Source organism: Panthera onca, chromosome A3, assembly GCF_046562875.1.
Source record: "Panthera onca isolate mPanOnc1 chromosome A3, mPanOnc1 haplotype 2, whole genome shotgun sequence".
Classification (NCBI taxonomy): domain Eukaryota; kingdom Metazoa; phylum Chordata; class Mammalia; order Carnivora; family Felidae; genus Panthera; species Panthera onca.
Genome location: NC_138341.1, coordinates 16,064,834 through 16,082,439, shown reverse-complemented (window position 1 = coordinate 16,082,439; position 17,606 = coordinate 16,064,834). Strand labels below are relative to the sequence as shown.

Sequence of the window (17,606 nt, the reverse complement as noted above, 5' to 3'; positions counted from 1 at the left end):
GCTTTTCTAGAAAGTAAAGTTCTTTGGGGCGCCTGCATGGCTCAATCAGTTATGTGTGTCCAACTCGGTTTGGGCTCAGGTCATGATCTCACATTTTGTGAATTCGAGCCCCACATTGGACTCTGCACTGATGGGATTTTAGATTTGAGGAAGGCTTTTGTTTATTTTTAATGGGTTAATTGAGTTCATGCGTATAGCATCTAGCACCTTGTCTGGCTTACTGTAGATGCTCTGTAAAATGGTAACTAAAAGAAAAGGCTAGCAAACTTGCTTTTCTCTTACTGTGTCTTCTCTTTGGTGCAGCGGAGGACCCGGTGACATCTCAGCTTCTGCATTTTTTCACCCAGCCTGCAACTTGATTCTTGCAATCTTAACATTTCTGGTTCATACTCAGGGGGAGGGACAGTTACCCCCCTCCCCCCTCAGCTTTCTGGCCCAAGGCCATGCAGTCTTCCCACACAGAGCAGAGGATGCTCAAACAGCACCTTGAGGACCTTACGGTAGATTTAGAAAAGATGCAGGAAGCAAAACATTCCTTAACATGAGACATCCTCTTTGTTCCTAGCCTTCTCTTGCAGGAAAGAAGAGGACATACTTGGGCCGCACTGTCCCATGGGAAATGAGGTTTAAAGAGGGGTCAGTGGCTGGAACTAAGTGTGCTCTGTGAACACATCTCACTTTGGGCCATGTGGGGAACCACTGTGGGACATGGGTCTGGCCTCTCCCACCAGACTGAAGGCTCTAGGTTGCCATAGTTCTGTGAAGAGGAAACCCCCAGAAGGAGAGTGGAGGAGACTGCTCCTAGTACCAGAAGGACAGGTGAGAGAGAGGAGAGAGCCCATAGAAGCCACCGCCCTCCCTTCACATTGTTTCATGTGGGCCTCGTGGTCCCATGAGGTTATGGCCACACTCACTATGGATTACCACAGAGGTGACAGGTAAGTGACTGGCTCAAGAGCTCACAGCTACTGAGAGGCGGCAGGAATTCAAAGGCAGCCTCTACTCCAGAGCCAAGATCCCTCCCCTTTACACAGCACCGTGCTGCCTCCTGGAGGCACCAGTGGGCAGTCCAGCAAGAGCAGAGGGCTGGCACAGGAGTGGGGGGAAGGGAAATGAGGGCCAGGTTGGCAGGTCACGTGGTTGGTAACAATGGAATAGTTTGAGAAGAATGAGGGAGCAGAGTGTGTGGCGGGAGGTGGGGCTGGGGTGCACAGGGCAGTGAATTGCAAGGAGTCACAGCAGAGGCTGCCGTCCCTCCTTCTGACCTCTGCTCTCTACCACAGCCGCCTTGGCCCTTCAGGCACTGGTGTCTCTGACCGCACCTGCACCCTGAGAACATTGGAGTCAACTGCTCCAGCTCTGAGAGTGCCCATGTCTCTACTGCCCACCCCCAGACTCGGCCCCAAACGCCAACTACTCCTGCCCCCCAGCATAGACCCTTCCTCCCCCCAGAGGGAGGGAGCCCTCACGGTGCCCTGGCCAGGTCTCTACTGGAGTACTTACCAGCTATTCCCAGAATTCTACTTTTCCAGTCTGCTCCTCCCCACCCCTGCTGCCAAACTCTTCCCTGGCCTTAAAAGGAAAGTTTGAGGACATGGGACTTGTGTCTTCATCATCTCAGTGTTCTCAGGGCTTATAGAATAGGGCCTGCCACACAGAATATTCAATAAATTTTACCTAAATTAATAAAAGTTTCTACCATACCTGAGGGTCAAGGTCTCAAGAAACACAGTCCTCTCAGTCGGTCGGACTCTCAGGGAATCATGTCTCAGGGACTCTTCATCCCTCACAACTGAATGTGTAAATGGAAATGTAAAGTGGACCAGCTCTTTTCTGCCTTAAGCCTTTCCTCAGCTGAGCTGTGCACAACCGGGACGGACGGACTCAAGGACATCGACTGTTGGCTTTCTGGCTCCAGGGACTGCAGAAAGCGAGGCCCCCACACTTCATGGCCATTCTGGTCCCCTCCAAATGCAACTGTTATTTCCATTCTTCTATGGTTAGGAAGCCTCTGGAGTTTGGGTATTAGCAACTACCAAATATGCGGTTATTATTTGTTGAGCCTCTGGAGTTTGGGTATTAGCAACTACCAAATATGCGGTTATTATTTGTTGAGCGTGAACCCCGTGCAGCACCCCTGAGTGGGAATTACAGCAACAATACACAAGACCACGCTCCGGGACAGCAAAGCGTTTTCATTTTGTGGTACATTCCTCAGACATTCTGGCAGAGGGACCTGTGCTGACCTCCCTACATTGGGACAGACTTCCTCGCTGGGTTAAGTCTATGGGAAAATTCCTCTTCCCTGGGAAGGGAATGTGACCCTGTGACTGGGCGTCCATTACAGCCAGGGGGTGCGGGTGCACCTGCAGGGCCTCCCTGCTCACAGAGGGACTAGGATCCCGCCTCTGCAAATCCACCCTGCTCAGGCCCCGCACCGCAGCTGGGCTCCCTCCTACTGGCCACTGCCGAAGGGCCGTGCACCTGCATGCTATTAGGACTGGCAGACGCCCACAGCCTCGCAGGCGGTGGCTGCACACTGGTGACACGTTGCAAAGGATGAGCTTCTCCCCAGATCACTGTTCCTTCTGGATAGAAGAGTGCGGGATTCCCGAGAGCACAGGAGCATGATGCATCCACAACCAGGTCAGGCAGCGCCACCCTCAGCGGGACAGCAGGTGGCACGCATGTGCCTTGGCTGCTGGGCAGTGAGTGGGCACTGGGCACACCAGGGTGCGCCAGAGGGAGCAGGGCTGGAGGTCTCCACCTCCCGTTAGTCTCAGTCACTGTGGACCTTTCAGACTTGCTCTCATCAGTGTTTGGGGAACAGGATAAAGTGCTAAATGCCACCCCTGACTTTGCTTTCTCCCTGTAACTACCCCTTCTCTGCTCACCGGGTAACCCCTAACCACGGAAGGCCAGGGTAGGCCAAGTGGAGACTGAGAAATAGGAAAGCGAAGAACCAGCCAAGAATTGTTGGAAACAGCATGACGAGACTACACTTTTCAATGGCACGGTCACAAGTCTTACACTTTCACATACCTACCACATAAGTTAGTTGAAAGGCGAATATAATTCCCTTCCAATGAAAAAGACTCTTTGGTAATGAAATTAAGAAGCGAAAGGGGAGCAGACTTTCTTGAGCTACCTTTCACGGGAGAGAGACTAGCATTAACACGCTGCAGGAACAGCCAATTACAGCAGACATGTGCTGCCATCGCTCTGCAAATAGGTGGGTCCCACTGGCCGTCCCCAGATCCCGGAGGAGGTCATTCTGGTAACAGGTCATTAGTGAGGGCAGTTCCTGTCACCTTCCCACAACTGTTGCTCTGTCACTCCTCTCCCAGAAATACTTAAGGAACAGATGAAATCGCTTTCTCTTTCCTCTGTTGTAGAACAAGTTCTGAGGGCGGAACAGCTGTAGAACGCTGTGTAGCCGGTGCTGTCCTGCCTGGTCTGGGACAGCCGAGGCGGTGCCGCTGAGCGCAGATCTTTGTACTTGTCTGAAGAGCACTGAGCAAAAGCGGCCCGTCCCATTTGCTGTAGGACTCTGTTGGTTTCCCTAAAATCTATAATTGGCCTTGCAGAGCAAGCTGCTACCGTCGGGCATTATGCCTTTGGATTTCTGAGACTCGACAGTGCCACCTCTGGAATGGGAGCGCTCAGGCTTTCTGAAGTGAGACAGATCCCACAGCAGCCTGGCCTGTAAAGAGCACAACCTTTCACTCGGACTGTGTTTGCAGTGATGATGTTCACTCATCCCAAGTGGCAGTGTCTGGGGTACCGGGTGGCTCGGTCAGTTAAGCATCCGACTTCAGCTCAGGTCACGATCTCCTAGTTACTGGGTTCAAGCCCTGCATCAGGCTCTGTGCTGACGGGCCTGGAGCCTGCTTCAGATTCTGTGTCTCCCTCTCTCTCTGCTCCTCCCCTACTCCCTCTCTGTCTCTGTCTCCGTGTGTGTGTGTCTCTCTCTCTCAAAAGTAAATAAAACATTAAATAAATAAATAAGGCAGTATTCTTTTTCCAAAGGGACAGTGTCTCCCACTGCGTTCTGGCCTCTTCAACCCTGAACCCAAGCTGGGGTGCTTCCCCATGCAGTGTGGGGCTGTGCAGTGTCCTGTGGAGCCACACCAGTCACAGAGCCCCAGGGAGCAGCAGCCCCATGCAGAGGCCCCCATCCGTATGCACTTGACAGCTTGAGGCGTGTCAAGGGGGGACGGTCAGCATAAAGACGGACAGACCCGGCGATACCCCGCAGCCCCCTTTCCATGCAGTCATCCAAACGCCTGAACGGCTGGCTTCCATTCTTAGTGTTGAGCAGTGGGAGAAGACCATCAGAGAAAGACTGAATAATGAGGCAAAAAACAGTTCTCGAAAGACCAGCCGGGAGCAGGTTTATCAATAAAATATTTAATCAACTTATCTGTACAAAATATTAAAATGGTTAACGAAGAGTATACAAGCATGTTTAACAAATATATACTGCTATAGAAACGTCAAGAAAAATAGAGATTGCTGTTTTACAGTTCATTTACATTCCGATATGTACAATCTATTTAAACTTGAGAATACATATACACAGTGGATTTGTACCTGACCTTGAAGAGCTCCCTGCCAACCACCCTGGGCATGGGCAGCATTCACGACCTCAGTTCATGCTGCCCCAGTGGCCCGTGGAACAGCAGGGATACAGCCTGGTCTCCAGCCTCCAAGTCTCAGAGCTCTGCTCTGGCCAAACCAGAGCTGGAAGCACTGCCAGCAAAGGAGAGTTCAACTTGCATTAAGTGAGTTTAAAATTCTCACCACTTTTCCCGTCTTACTCCCGAGCAAAGCTGAGAAATAGTGGGTATCATTACGAAATGAAAGGGACTTCAACCCCCATCAGAATAATACATTTTGGTATGTATTGAGCTGTGACAGCATTCCTGTCACTTTGAGTTTTGCCCATTTCCTTAAAATCACAGTATTGGCAGCGGGGTCAAGGTGGCTCACTAAGGGGCAGGGAGCTACTGGCCACCTTAAAGCAGAGCCTGCTTAAACAAAGGGATGCTACAAGCTGGTGCAAGAGTTCTACAGAAACCTCTTTATACAAACATATATACGTATATGTATTAAAAGTTTTCCAAACTTTTCAGAATCTCCTTGTCTCATGTGCTGAAGGGCAAGTTGCAGTCAGCATGCTAATCCTTGTAAAAAAAAATGCATTAACATTTTCATTGGGACGAAATACTTCCAGCTGAAAGGCCTAAGGTGACTCAGTTATGATTCTTTGTCACAGAAAACATAAAAGTTGTTTGCACTACTGTAAAAAGTGAAATACAAAACAAACAAACAAACAAACACAAAAACACAAAAATCCAAAACAACAACAGCAACAACAAACCAGCAATTATTGTAAGGAAGCTTATGTTCAAGCTGTGATTTATTCAAGGCAGAGAATGCCAGAGAAATTCCACTTTCCAGAGTCTCTGTTCCTGGCTTGGAACACTTGAGTATTTCCCAGCCAGAAAATACATTCTTGCTTTCTCCCTGAACATGCATCATCATTTTCTAAACAGAATGCTGAATGGCTGGCTTTCCTCGGACTCTGATCGGCCCTGACCCGGAAATATAAGTTGCAAAGAAAAATAAGTCCTGCTTGTGAAGGCACCCCTTCCTCAAACCAGCCTGCTCAACCTCAAGCCAAGTTATTGCCGTCCCGAGCCCCGGGGGAAACCTCGGACACATGTGTCTTTTGCTGCCCTTGGCAACCTTCATGCGCTCAGACATAAACATGCAGACCAGGAAAGGCTTTCTGTACACCTTGTCAGACTCACTCTGCTGAGAAGTCCAGGCTAGGGCTGACCAGGTGTAAGAGGTCTGAGAGAAGCCAGGCTTGTCGGGAAGATGTGCAAGTACGTAAAACAGCTACAACGTGTGGCGGAATCCCCAAACCACCTTGCCCCTTCCCATCTTGCAGCCCAGGGAGGGCCCTCAGGGGCAGTGCGGCCTGTGTGCCTCCCACTGGTTTGTGTTTGCCTCCAATTCAGCAGGACTCCGATGAATAAGCCTTACAGGGAATCTGGTTTTTGTTCCGCCACAAGCACACCTCAGCACCAGAAAGAAGGTTCAGATGAGGTTCTAGATTCCTGCAGCCAAGTGTCGGAGCAGGGCGTAAGCTCAGAACAGGCATCTCGCCCCGCGGTAGGCGGGTGTGTTCGCCACTGCTAGTTGGAGCAGTGCAGAGAGGACTTTGCAAAGAAGACAGCCACGGGCCCACCTCCTGCCTGGCCACATCTCCAGCTACCACTGCACCACACCTGTTTGCCAACAGCTCAAAAGATCGTAAACTAGAAACGCAAAACCAAAGCTGCTGGCCGCATCCGGAAAGGTCTGTACTGCCAGGCTGAAAGGTGCCTGGGACTTGACCATCAGAAGCTTTTCCTTGTTTTTCTAGACAACTTATTTCAGCTTCCTATAACTGACTTAGAAAAAGGATACAAAATTTCTGCCACTACAGCCTTTGCCAGGTGAGCCTCTCTGGGATGAAGAGTTTCTAAACTCGCAGAAGAAAGTGCTTCATATGCCAGCGTGCACAGCTGTCTGTCCCGTCAACAGACTTACCTGACTATAGATACCCCTCTCTCTGGAAGCTTCCATGCATGCTGCAGCCCTCTTATCATTGTAGGGGGATGCACGGGAGAGAAACCAGCCCTTTCTCTCGCAGCCCAGACCCAGACACTCACACACACCGATGTGAGTGACATCGCAGGATTACTCCCTGGAGACCTGCACAGGCAGGAACGAGAGGATCATCGCCCTCCACTCGTGCTGCTGGGAGGACGTGCTTGTACTTTTCAACAACTCTAAGCACAGCTCGAAATGCAGACCAGTTTTGGGGCACCTGGGTGGCTCAGTCAGTTGAGCGTCCAACTTCGGCTCATGATCTCTCGGTTTGTGGGTTCGAGCCCTGCATCGGGCTCTGTGCTGACAGCTTGGAGCCTAGAGACTGCTTCAGATTCTGTGTCTCCTTCCCTCTCTGTCCCTCCCCTGCTCACGCTCTCTCTCTCAAAAATAAAATAAACATTATAAAAAAGAGAAACGCAGACCAGTTTTTTTGAAGATCTCACACTCTTTGACTCCACCCTCCCCTGGTTGCTCTGCCGAAACTGCTGCTGCCATTGGGAAGCCCCAAGCGACGTCTGCCCAGTCAGGAGGCCTATGGCCAAGTCCCAGGCCAGCTGCAGGCACAGAGCCTCCACAGACAGTTTTGGGGGCGGGAAGGGAGAGGCCAAGCTCTGGGGAAGCTGGATGTGTGTGCATCATGAGCAGAGAGTATCCCCGACCCAACGACCGGAGCCAACCCCCAGCCTTCATGCAGCTACATCCAGGTAGGAGACTCCACAAAAGGGAAGCGTGGACTTCCGGACAAGAACAGGCTTCTCTCGCCTCGAGCCCCATCAAGATTTAACTGTTTAACAGATTCAAGTCCAAAAATGGCACAAAAGGAGGAAGAAGCTTGCTCTAGCTGAAATGGCCAGAAGGCTCCAGGCACAAAAGGCAGAGCTGTCTGAAAAACTATGAATAACATCTTTTGATTCCTCCCTTCTAGTGTTTCTTCACGGTAAACTCTGCCACCATTATCCAGGCAAAAGAAAGAAAGAAAGAAAAGAAAGAAAAGAAAAGAAAAGAAAGAAAGAAAGAAAGAAAGAAAGAAAGAAAGAAAGAAAGAAAAGAAGAAGCTGTCCTGAAAGGAAGAGAAGAAGCTGTCCTGATGCCTGCCCCCGGGTCACTCCTCCAGCGAGCTGGACCAGACAAAGGCATGGCAGTGAGGAGGGCTGGCGCACTTCACTCCTACATAGGCTTGCTTGCCTCCTCCAGGGACTCTGGGACAGTCCCAGGTCCCTGTCTGGGCTGCCAGCAAGGCCCAGCCTTTCTTTCCTCTGCTGCTCCCACAGACGCACCAGCAGCAGGGGACAACCTTCCCAGGATCTGGTCACAGAACAATCTCAGCAAATGTGGCTCTACCTACCCCTGTGTGAGCACAGGTCCCTCACTTCGGACACAGGAACGGTCATGGCTCTGGGTAGGTGAGCTCTACCCCCGAGATCTTAGCCTCTCCTGCACCTGCCTTGACTCAGGTAGAAATCAAAGCCACATCCAGGAAGCACCAACAGAGGCCAGGAGTGTAATGGACACACACATACACATACATGTACACACAGGCAAGAGCCGTGATACTTGTGAGAAGCACCTACGATATCGGAAGGGGACCCTTTCCAGGAACAGTCACATCCGCTCTGCCTGTGAACTATGTTAGTGGGCTTTGGGACCAAGTAGAACCCTAGACCCACGGAACTGGAGAGCTCCTCATTTTACAGGGGCGGAAGTGGGAGCTCCGGGCAGGGAGATGGTTGCCCAGACTGACCCAGACCTCTCAGGAGGCACCTTGTAGAGCTCTGGCACCCAAGTGACCATGCAACAGGCAGACAGCAGGTGACAGCATGGGGCAGTTCACTCCTGGGTGTGCAGAAGTCCACAGATACACCAGTGCTGCTGAGACAGACCTCAGAGAGACCTAGTCCCTCCCATCCCAATCCCAACGTCTTCTAACTGCTGGGTTCACTTGCCAGCTGCCTCTCCTTCCCAGTCCAGACACCTGGGGGGACAACGCAGGTCCTTCGCTGCCTCTGACAGATGGCTGCTTTCCAGACCCTCGGTGCTCCCAAGCCACCTGGCATCCGCTGGAGACTCCTGGCCCAGGCCCACTGAGAGGGCCCTGCTTTCTGGGCCTGGGGACACTTCTGCGTCCCCATGGACATAGGCCCTAACGATGTTTGTGTCCCAGACACAGCTGCTGTACTTTCTCTTCTCATCAGACTTTCTGGACACCAGATTCAAGTGAGGCGAGAGTCTGCCTTTTTCTGTGCACAAGCTCCTCTTGGAAAGAATTCAATTTTTCTCCCTGCTTTAAGAAAGAAAATCAGTCTACAGTCCCGGGTTATTTTCTGGTATGAGTCTGAATAAAATTACAAACAGGATAAATGACTTGTAGGATTTGAGTTACACTCTGATTACATCCACAGGGTGGTCTATACTCCCCTCAGCACTGACAGCAAGAGCCCCAGTCCTGTTGACACTTCCAGGAGACTGTCAGGGGACCTGACACTGCACTGGGTTTGCTGGATTTGACTCGACTTCACACAATCCACAGCTCTTCTTTTTCCCATGCCACTTTGACAGTAAAACGCCAGGACGTCAGGGCGAAGGGGAGTGTGTACATGATGGAGGGGCAGAGCTCAAGCTAAGGCAACAGAGCCTGCCACCCTCTCGGGAGAGCCCAGTGCTGCTGCTTGGAACGCCAGAATTCAACCAGGGAAGCATTTGGGCATCAGTGGACACAGCTGTCTGCCAGTGGAAATGTCTGGCTTCCAGAAGCAGTGACTAGCCTGTCCTCGTGTTTGGCAGACCAGGCACCAACGCCCCAGCTGACCAGCCCTGTGCTCCCCAAGCAGGGATGCCCACCCTGTTCTCCAGCAAGGAGGAGTGGTTCAAATGGTCTCAGCTAGAATACACAAGTCTCTCCCCACAAAACGGAAAACTCGACGTACTTTAGGAAGAATATTTTGGTGGCCCTAGACCCAGGGGGGCCCAAGTCGGGATAGGGTGGGGGGCTGCCTTCACTCACAGTCCTGACACACTTTATCTCTGCTTGCCAGCAGCCAGCTCTCCCATGGCTGGGGACTGGGGCTCCCAGCTGAGTGATTCGGGCCCCCCAGCCCCCCGGCGCCCCACTGCCTAGAAGACAGTACCATACTACCAAACGTGCTGGCAGAATCCTTCTCCAAATCCTGGCCACGCTGGTCAAACCACATTGTAGCAGCAAAACCCAGAAGCTGTGGCCCTTTTGCTGTCATTTTTACAAGGTGTGACACATCTTCTCTGTTCACCTGCTTTGAACTCTAAGATGCCAGAGGCCCAGGCAGAGTGGTAGAGGGCACAGGTGGTCTGTGGTGGCTCCACCCAATTCCAGAGCAATTCCGGGAGGCATTCCTTCCATTCAGTAAACAAGAACACCCTGAGGGCATCTGAGACCCTGGAAGGAGCTGTCACTGCCCAAGGACACATGATGCAGCCTGGACCTCAAGACATAGGAAGATGCCTACTTCCCACATCACTTACAACACATCTCGATGGAAGGAGGTCATTAGGAAGAAACAAAGAAAACGGACATTTTTTTCTTGCCGCAAAAAAGCTCAGGCTAAATCAAAACATGTCTTCCCCCAAACTTGTTTTTCCTAGTCACTAAAAAAGAATCAAAATGTTTCCTTTTGTCCAAGATATTAAATAACCTAGAATTTCTCCAGAATAATAGTGAGTTTCTTATTAACTCCCTTTCTAAAACTTCAAATACTACAACCTTTTAGTGTCATTTTTTATTCTTCATTATGACAGGGCAATCACCATGCAATTATTAAAATCAATTTAGAAAAGTGAAGCTTCTCTGGCAAAATCCACAAATGTAATGGGACCATGCATATACCAAAGCTGCCGCTTTGGGAAGTTTGTTTTAACCTAAAGAGACTTACATCTTATTATTTATAGCTACTCACATAGCCACAGCACACAAATTCACATTATAAATGTATTTTCCTTTGAGGGAATTTTACAAGATAATAAAAGGACTCAGGTGGGGCCCTTAAGTCAATTAGCTGTCTAAATCTTCAGTATCTCTCTCTCTCTTACACGTTTAATCACTGAGAATTAAAATTTGAATAACTCATCTATGGACCTTACCATCCAAGACCAGAAGGATGGAATGCTTGCCTTTCCCAGGAACCGTAAAGGAGAAACCCCAACAGAGCCTTAAATAGGAGTACCCAGCAGGGCTGCAGGGTTTTTCAAAGAAGCCCTCGGAGCCCTGGACAGGTGGAATCCAAATTGTTTCTCCTCCTTCCCTCAAAGCCACAAAGGACTCCCAGGCAGAAATGAACCAAATAAAACAATGGGGACTGGGAGACAGGCTTCCACCTCTGCTTGGCCACACCAAGGCCCCCCAACGCCCTTCCGAAGGGGCCACAGCAGCCAAACTGAAAATGCCCCTCCACGCTGCAGAGGGAGGGGGGCCTTCCTCCCCGCTCTGCACCACTGGGTTGTGGGGAGCTGAAATCTCACAAAAGCACTTTTGTGTAGCTTCACTTCCCGTTACTATCACACTGCCAAAAACCACAGCAACAACGCTGTGAAGGCGTGTAAGAGCCGACACAGACTTGATAGCTAAGCGCAAGCACATCTTGGCCCATTCTGAGCACACCATTTGGAGCCGGTTGTGCCTACCTGGCAGACAAGCCTGAGTCTCTGCAGAAGCCCGCCCCAAGACGCCTCCCGGCCTCTTTCCCAGCTCCCTAGCGAAACCTCCTGTCAGGTCTCTAGGAATAGGCAGAGCCGCCTGCCTTTCCCCATTCCCAGCCACTGCACCAAGCCTCCTCCTCAGCACCCCCAAGGCTCGCTCGCTACCTCCTTGAGCTGCCCATAGGAGCTTCAGAACCTGGCACATGCCACCCCACCCCCAACTCCATATCAAATCAGGCTGGCAGTTAAAAAACTCTCCTCCATTTCACTTCCCCCAAAAAGAAAAACACTTTTTTTTTTTTTTCCCACATTCTAGATCATTCCTAATTGGAACTGATTTTTTTAAAAAGGGTAGTGCTGGCCTTTGCACAGATCTGGGTAGTTCCCCGCGATGCATTCTTTCGGACAAATGTTCCCTTTCAAAACTGACAGGGCATGTTAGACTTTTTTAAGTTAAGGAAAAAAGATGCCTTTTGCAGCGGTTCCTTCCCAGAGTAAATGGCCTCCATGCCACGCACACCTTCAGAAAGGACATTACAGCTGTTCAGTTGGTCCCAGGGTGTAACACCAAACACTCAGCCACCCAGCCAGGTGCTCCCCTACACTCAGCCACAAACAGAAAGGGGTCAGACAAAACGTACTCCAGTACCCCACTAGTCCACCCATTCTGGAGCCCCCAATTCCCTAACCCGTTCCTACCCGATTGAGCGCCTGTGATTGTTAACACTGCCACAAACACCATCCTCTCTCCAAAAGGGGACGACGGGTACGATGGGGATGTGTCATTCCCCATCGGTATGCGTCACTCGGTAGCGTCAGGTCGTCTGCTCCCAGGGCTGGCGGACGCTGCCCACGGTAAAGGTGTGCATGAGTGAACGAGTGTGTGGGTGTGAGCGATGGTGTGAGTGTGAACGTGCGCTCTCCCTCCGTGCGGGCGGGCGCGGGACCAGAGGCGGACGCGCACCCACGCTCAGTGACAGGCCCCGGCCCACAGCTGCTCTTCAGCAGGGGGTCCTCGGTGGCGCGGCTGCCTGCCCCCTCCCTGGCCGGGCCGGGCCCTCACGCTACCTGCAGCCGCACGCCTCCACCACCATGTCCTCGTACTGCTTGTAGACCACGTTGTTGGCGGCGTCGATATAGAGGATGCTGATGGGGCTGAGGCGCGCGGGCACGCAGCAGGAGGCCGGCGCCGCGTCCGGCGCCATGGAGTTGAGCAGCGTCTGAATGATGGCGTGGTTGGTGGGCTCTAGGTGGGAGCGCAGCGGGAAGTCGCAAACGCCCTCGCAGTGGTACGCCTCGTAGTCCAGCGGCGCGATGATCCAGTCGTCCCAGCCCAGCTCCTTGAAGTCCACGTGCAGCGGCCTGCGGCTACAGCGGGTCCGGCCCCTTCGCCCGTGGCCCCGGCCCGCGCCCCCGCCCCCGCCGCTGCCCTGCGTCGCCCGCGCCCCGGCCAGCGCCGTCCGCCGCCGCCTGCGACCGCTGATGACCGCTGTCGGCGACCCGGTGCCGGGTCCCGGGTCCCGCGGCGGCTCCGCCGCCAGCGCGGCCCCGAGCGCGCGGGCCTGGGCGCGGATCTCCCGGAACAGGCTCCCCTTCCTCTGCGTGCGGGAGGAAACCACGAGCAGAGCGCGCTCTTCGGCCGCCGCGCCGTCCCTGCCCCGGGAGCCAAAGCCCAGCAACCGCAGTGCCAACGGGCCCTGCGAGGGCCCGGCCACTGAGCGCAGCAAGAGGCAGAACGCGCGGGTGGCGTGCGGCTCCTGGCGGTGGCGCCGAACTGCGTCCGCCACGTCGAACACCTCCCAGCGCGCTCCGGCCAGGGGCTCGGCGGCCCGCGAGTGCAGCAGGCGGGGCGCTCGGGCGGCGCCGGGGCAAGTAGACAGCAGGAGCAGCGGCAGGGGAGTCGCGCTGACGGGGCCCAGCTCCGGGGACTCGCGGCGCAGCACGCGCAGCTCGGCTCCCACCACCTCGTCGGCGTCGGGAAGGCTGGACACGTCGAACAGGAAGCTCTGGCCGGTCTCGGCTGCGGATTCGTCTGCAGAAGTCGGGCAGAGACAGAAAGAGCGCGGTGAGAGCGGAGAGCGAAGCCCGCACTCCGGGACTCGGGGCCTCCTAAGTGCATATAGCCCAACTGCCCCGGATGCGGGAGTAAGCCCGCTGGAGCTGGCGCCAGCCCTGTCGTCTCGGCGCAGCCAGACACCTGCCAGCCTGACCCAGAGTAAAGGGAGCCTTCGCCCTGACTGTCGACTATCGGGACCGGGGCTTCGGTTCATCGAATCAAAGTTCCACCACCTGGACAACCCACGGGCACTCACTTATCGCTGAGCCTCGGGGCCAGGACCATACCCCCTGCACCCGATGCCACGGCAGGTCCGCTGCCTGACCCAGAGCCCTGGGTTTGCGGGGTCTAGGTCGGAAGCCAGACTTTCGGGCCGGTGGCTGACAGAGGGCTCCGCGGGAGGCGTATCAGAAGTCCTGTGCCCCTTCCGAGGTCTGGAGGGCAGGCCGAGGTCCCGCGCTGTACCCGGACTGCTCATTATTGCCCCGCTGAGCCCCCAGGAAAGCCGCGGAGTCCTGGCTGTACGAAAACGGAAAAATCATGTCCCCTGAAAACTCTGCTTTTTCCTCTACCTCTCTTCCCCAGCTCAACCTGGACATCCTTGCGGGCCACGATCTCCCGTGCTGGCCTGGCCAGGCGTGCGAGTAGTCCAGAGGAAAACGCGTCAGCGGGGCTGCATAAACCCTCTGGTGTATCCAGCCTCCTCCGGGCCATGCTGAAGGGGAACTAAGGCCCAATTAGGGAGGGGCCCGGCTCGGCCCAAGGTCTCAGAGCGAGGAGCGCTGCTGGTCGCAATGGGAAACTCCCGGCTCAGCTTCTCCCAGCTTTCCGCGGCCTCCGATGGAGGAGGAAAGGCGGCAAAGGAGCGCGAGGAACCTTCTCCGAAGGGTTTGGAGCAATGGGGGGGGGGGGGGGGGGGGGAGGGGGCTGCAGTGAAGCCGCGCTGCAGTGAAGGCAGTGGCTCGAGGAGGTGTCGTCTCCAGTACCCACCGATCCCTCCGCGGACATATTATTTCCCTCCGTTATGACTTCTCTCTCAGGGTTTGGGGGTTTTATTTCTGGTCGTGGGCACTTTTTTCTTTTTGGGCTCAGGGGGGGAAAAGGTTGAAATTCCAGCGAGCAGCAGATAAGGAGCTCCCTTTGAAGAAGGTCATATGGTTTCGTTTTGCCCCAAACTCGGTGAGAGTGTGCAGACCGCCCCCACCACTGGAAATATGCTGACGGACTACCACTGCCAGGCCCTCGCCTCCCTAGGTCCCAAGTCTGGGCTCTGCCGGTGGCTTCTGGGGACCTCAAGTAGCTCTGCTCCAAGTTGAACCCAGAGGGGAGAGCGAGGGAAACTCCAAGTGCTAGGCTAGTAGGGCTCCTCCCCGACACTGCTTTCTCCCAGGGCTCCCTGTGGGCACTTTTTCTGAGCTTCCCCCCGCCCCCAACAGCATCTCCCTTCTTGAATGTGCTACCACTGCATGCCCTCCTTCCAGAGGCAGGAAGGAGAGCTGCCTTCAGAGCCTGGCCAGCCAAGTAGAGCTCCCCAGGAAAAGATTTAGCTCAGGCTGAGGCTAACCAGAGGCCTAGCTCTACCTAAGAAAGAGCAGCTGGTGCCTCCGCCGGCCCACAGCCCTGCGCATTCACCTCTTCTACATCCTGGGAGCCCACACAGCAGCCTTAGGGCTAGAGCCTCCCCTGGCCTAGGACTCAGGCTTTGTATCCAGCATCCAGTCCAGCGGGGGCACACAGAATGCTACATGGTTGCCACTGAACCAGAGAGCCATCTGGACCCAGGGTGTCCCACACTCAAAATAAAGCAGTCTGTGGGTAGGCATTGTGTGTGTGTTCCAGGAGGAGGGTGACTTGGTCACATCTACCTGCTTTCCCAGGCTAGGGTCTGGGATGCACAGCCAGCAGAGGCTCCCAGAAACGGCCAGTCTGCCGCTTCCTTTCCAGCCCTATCCCCCCCCTTTTTTCCCCTCCTGCCTTCCATGCTGGATCTTTGGCTGGATAGAATTAAGGCAAACATTACTTGCATTTCCGCCTGAAATTAGTTAAATTTTCCCTATCTATCTGCTTTAATGACTTCAATCGAGATTAATAAAATCCAGATGACACACAGCCGCCACCACAATCTCACCCACGTCCTACTTTTGAGAGACCCAGGGCAGAGTAAGGTGGGGTGCTGGGTCCAAGAGAGGCCTGCATTCCTGCACGGTCTCACTGACCACCCTCGCCTCCTCACACGACTGGGGTCCTCCACCTCTGGCTGTCCCAGGGGCCCGGCACAGACACCCATGGCCACACACCTCCACCCTGACACAGCCTGCCAGAAAGGGACCTCCGTGTACCTGGTGATGCCACCAGCCTCTCCGGGGCCACTTATTTCAGTCTAATGCCTGCCTCTTCCCTCATCCCCCTGAATTCCCCCCAATTTGTGCGCCCCCCCCCCCCCAGGAGACTAGAATCTGCAGAGGTTGCTGCAATGGAAACAGCCGCTGCCGCCTCCACCACCATCACTGCGCAGTCCCTCTCGGCCCGGGCCCCGTCTTGCTTCGGATCTTGGACTCAGCCTGCCTCCTCGAGGGGACCCGCCGGCCGGCAGGGCCAAGACAATCCGGCGGAGGGACCGGCTCAGCCCTCTGGGACCGGGCCCTGAGAGCTGCTGCGCCTCTCGCCACAGTCCAGCGGGTTCGGGTGCGTGGGACTCCGCGGAGTTTCTAACACCTGAGGCTGGGACGTGAGGAGGCCGCGCCCGGAAGGGTCTGGAGCAGGGGCTCGGCTCTGGCGGTGGCCTCAGCCTAGGAGCGGACAGGATGGACGGGCGCAGAAGAGGCGTGAGTACCTTGGTTCGCCTGGTCTGCGAAGCCGGTGATCGTGTCCGCGCGGCCGTGGCGGCCAGAGCCCGAGGTGGAGGCGGCGGCTGCCCCGGCCGGAGCCCTCCCGGCCAGGTTCCGGTAAAGCGACATCATGAACTGGTGCGGCACCACCGAGCCGTTCCTGAAGCCGGAGCCGGCGGCGCGGCGCGCGGCGCGGACTCCGGGAGCCGCGGCGGCCGGGGCAGCGGAGACGCCCGCAGCCGGGGCGAGGGTCCGCCCGCCGCTGCCGCTGCCGCCGTCGCCCCCCGGACTCCCGACCGGCCCTGCCCCCGCCGCTCGCAGCACGGCGGCCGCTTCGAGCCCGTCGCGGGGGCGGCAGGCGCTCAGCAGCCAGAGGCACAGCGCGGCGGCCGCGCTCAGGTCCATGAGCTCCGTGGGCCAGGCGGGCGGGCGGCGCGGGCTCCGTGGCTCCGGGAAGTCCCCCGGCGCCTTTTGAACATAGTGTTTAATAATGGGGGAAGTGTGCGCAGCAAGTCGCGGCCCCCCCTCCTCTCCCACCCCACCCCCGCCCAACGCCCGGAGCAGCGCCCCCTGCTGAACACTGGAGTGGCAGCGCCGCGCCCCCCACTCCGGCCTAACGCGGAGTCCGGGACGGGAGCCTCCTCCCCGCGCCGTAGCGCTTCGCCCCCACTCTCGCCTTGCAAGTCTTACCCGCCCGAGGCTCCCGCCACAAACCGGGGCCCCGCCTCCCTTCCCCAAGGCGATGCGCCCCCCGCTGCCCACCCCGCCCCCGAGCCAAATGCGCCCTCCGGATTTAGAGGCTCCGAGGCATCGCGCGTACCCGCCCAGCTTCGTCCCCACTCCCCTGCGGAGAAGCACCCGCCCCCCGCCCGCTCCAATTCCTTGAGTGCTTGGGACGCCAGAGGTGGGGCCACGGAAGGGCTCGGCCCCGCCGGTCAGTGCTGCGACCTCGGGGCCAGGGCGCACAGAGAGGCCACAAGGGCGCACGGAGGCCACAGGGCGCGCAGGGCTGCCACAAAGGCGCGTTTTTCATCACCGGTTCGAAGGCTGCCCAGCCTGACACAGCCTCCAAAGATCGGAACGCGCGGCGGGAGCAGGGGAGGGGACCCGTAGGGAAGAGAGGGCTAGCTGCTGGAAGAGCAGGCCGGAAAGACAGATGGATGTGGACCGACAGTTGGAAAGCAACGGTTTGCGCTCAGAACGTGCGCTTAAGCCGGAGCCAAGACCTCAAAGCGCAGGAATTACGGTGGCAGCCCCGGGGTGATGTGGGGAGTCCTGCGCGGGAGCAGCGCCCTGGGTTCATTTGTTCAGCGAAAGTGACGACCTTCCGCCGGCCTTCTTGGGGGGCCGGCCATCGGAAACCGGCTACCGGGTATGTTGGGGCGCGGCCA

The 17,606-nt window shown here is 55.7% G+C and overlaps 1 protein-coding gene across 1 annotated transcript; it reads right to left on the bottom strand.

Annotated features, from left to right (window-relative positions):
• Positions 1–7,653: 7,653 nt before the first annotated feature.
• Positions 7,654–17,243, bottom strand: GDF7 (growth differentiation factor 7). Its single transcript, XM_078444947.2, has 2 exons — positions 16,221–17,243; positions 7,654–13,363 (listed from the first exon to the last, which is right to left on the bottom strand). The coding sequence occupies exons 1-2, from the start codon at positions 16,618–16,620 to the stop codon at positions 12,396–12,398; spliced, it is 1,368 nt and encodes a 455-aa protein (XP_078301073.1). The 5' UTR covers positions 16,621–17,243; the 3' UTR covers positions 7,654–12,395.
• Between the last annotated feature and the right edge of the window lie 363 nt (positions 17,244–17,606).

Coding starts and splice junctions, on each gene's coding strand:
- GDF7 (XM_078444947.2), bottom strand. CDS start 16,620: ATGGACCTGAGCGCGGCCGCCGCGCTGTGCCTCTGGCTGCTGAGCGCC. Junction 13,364..16,220: donor CGCAGACCAGGCGAACCAAG/GTACTCACGCCT, acceptor CGACTTCTGCAG/ACGAATCCGCAGCCGAGACC.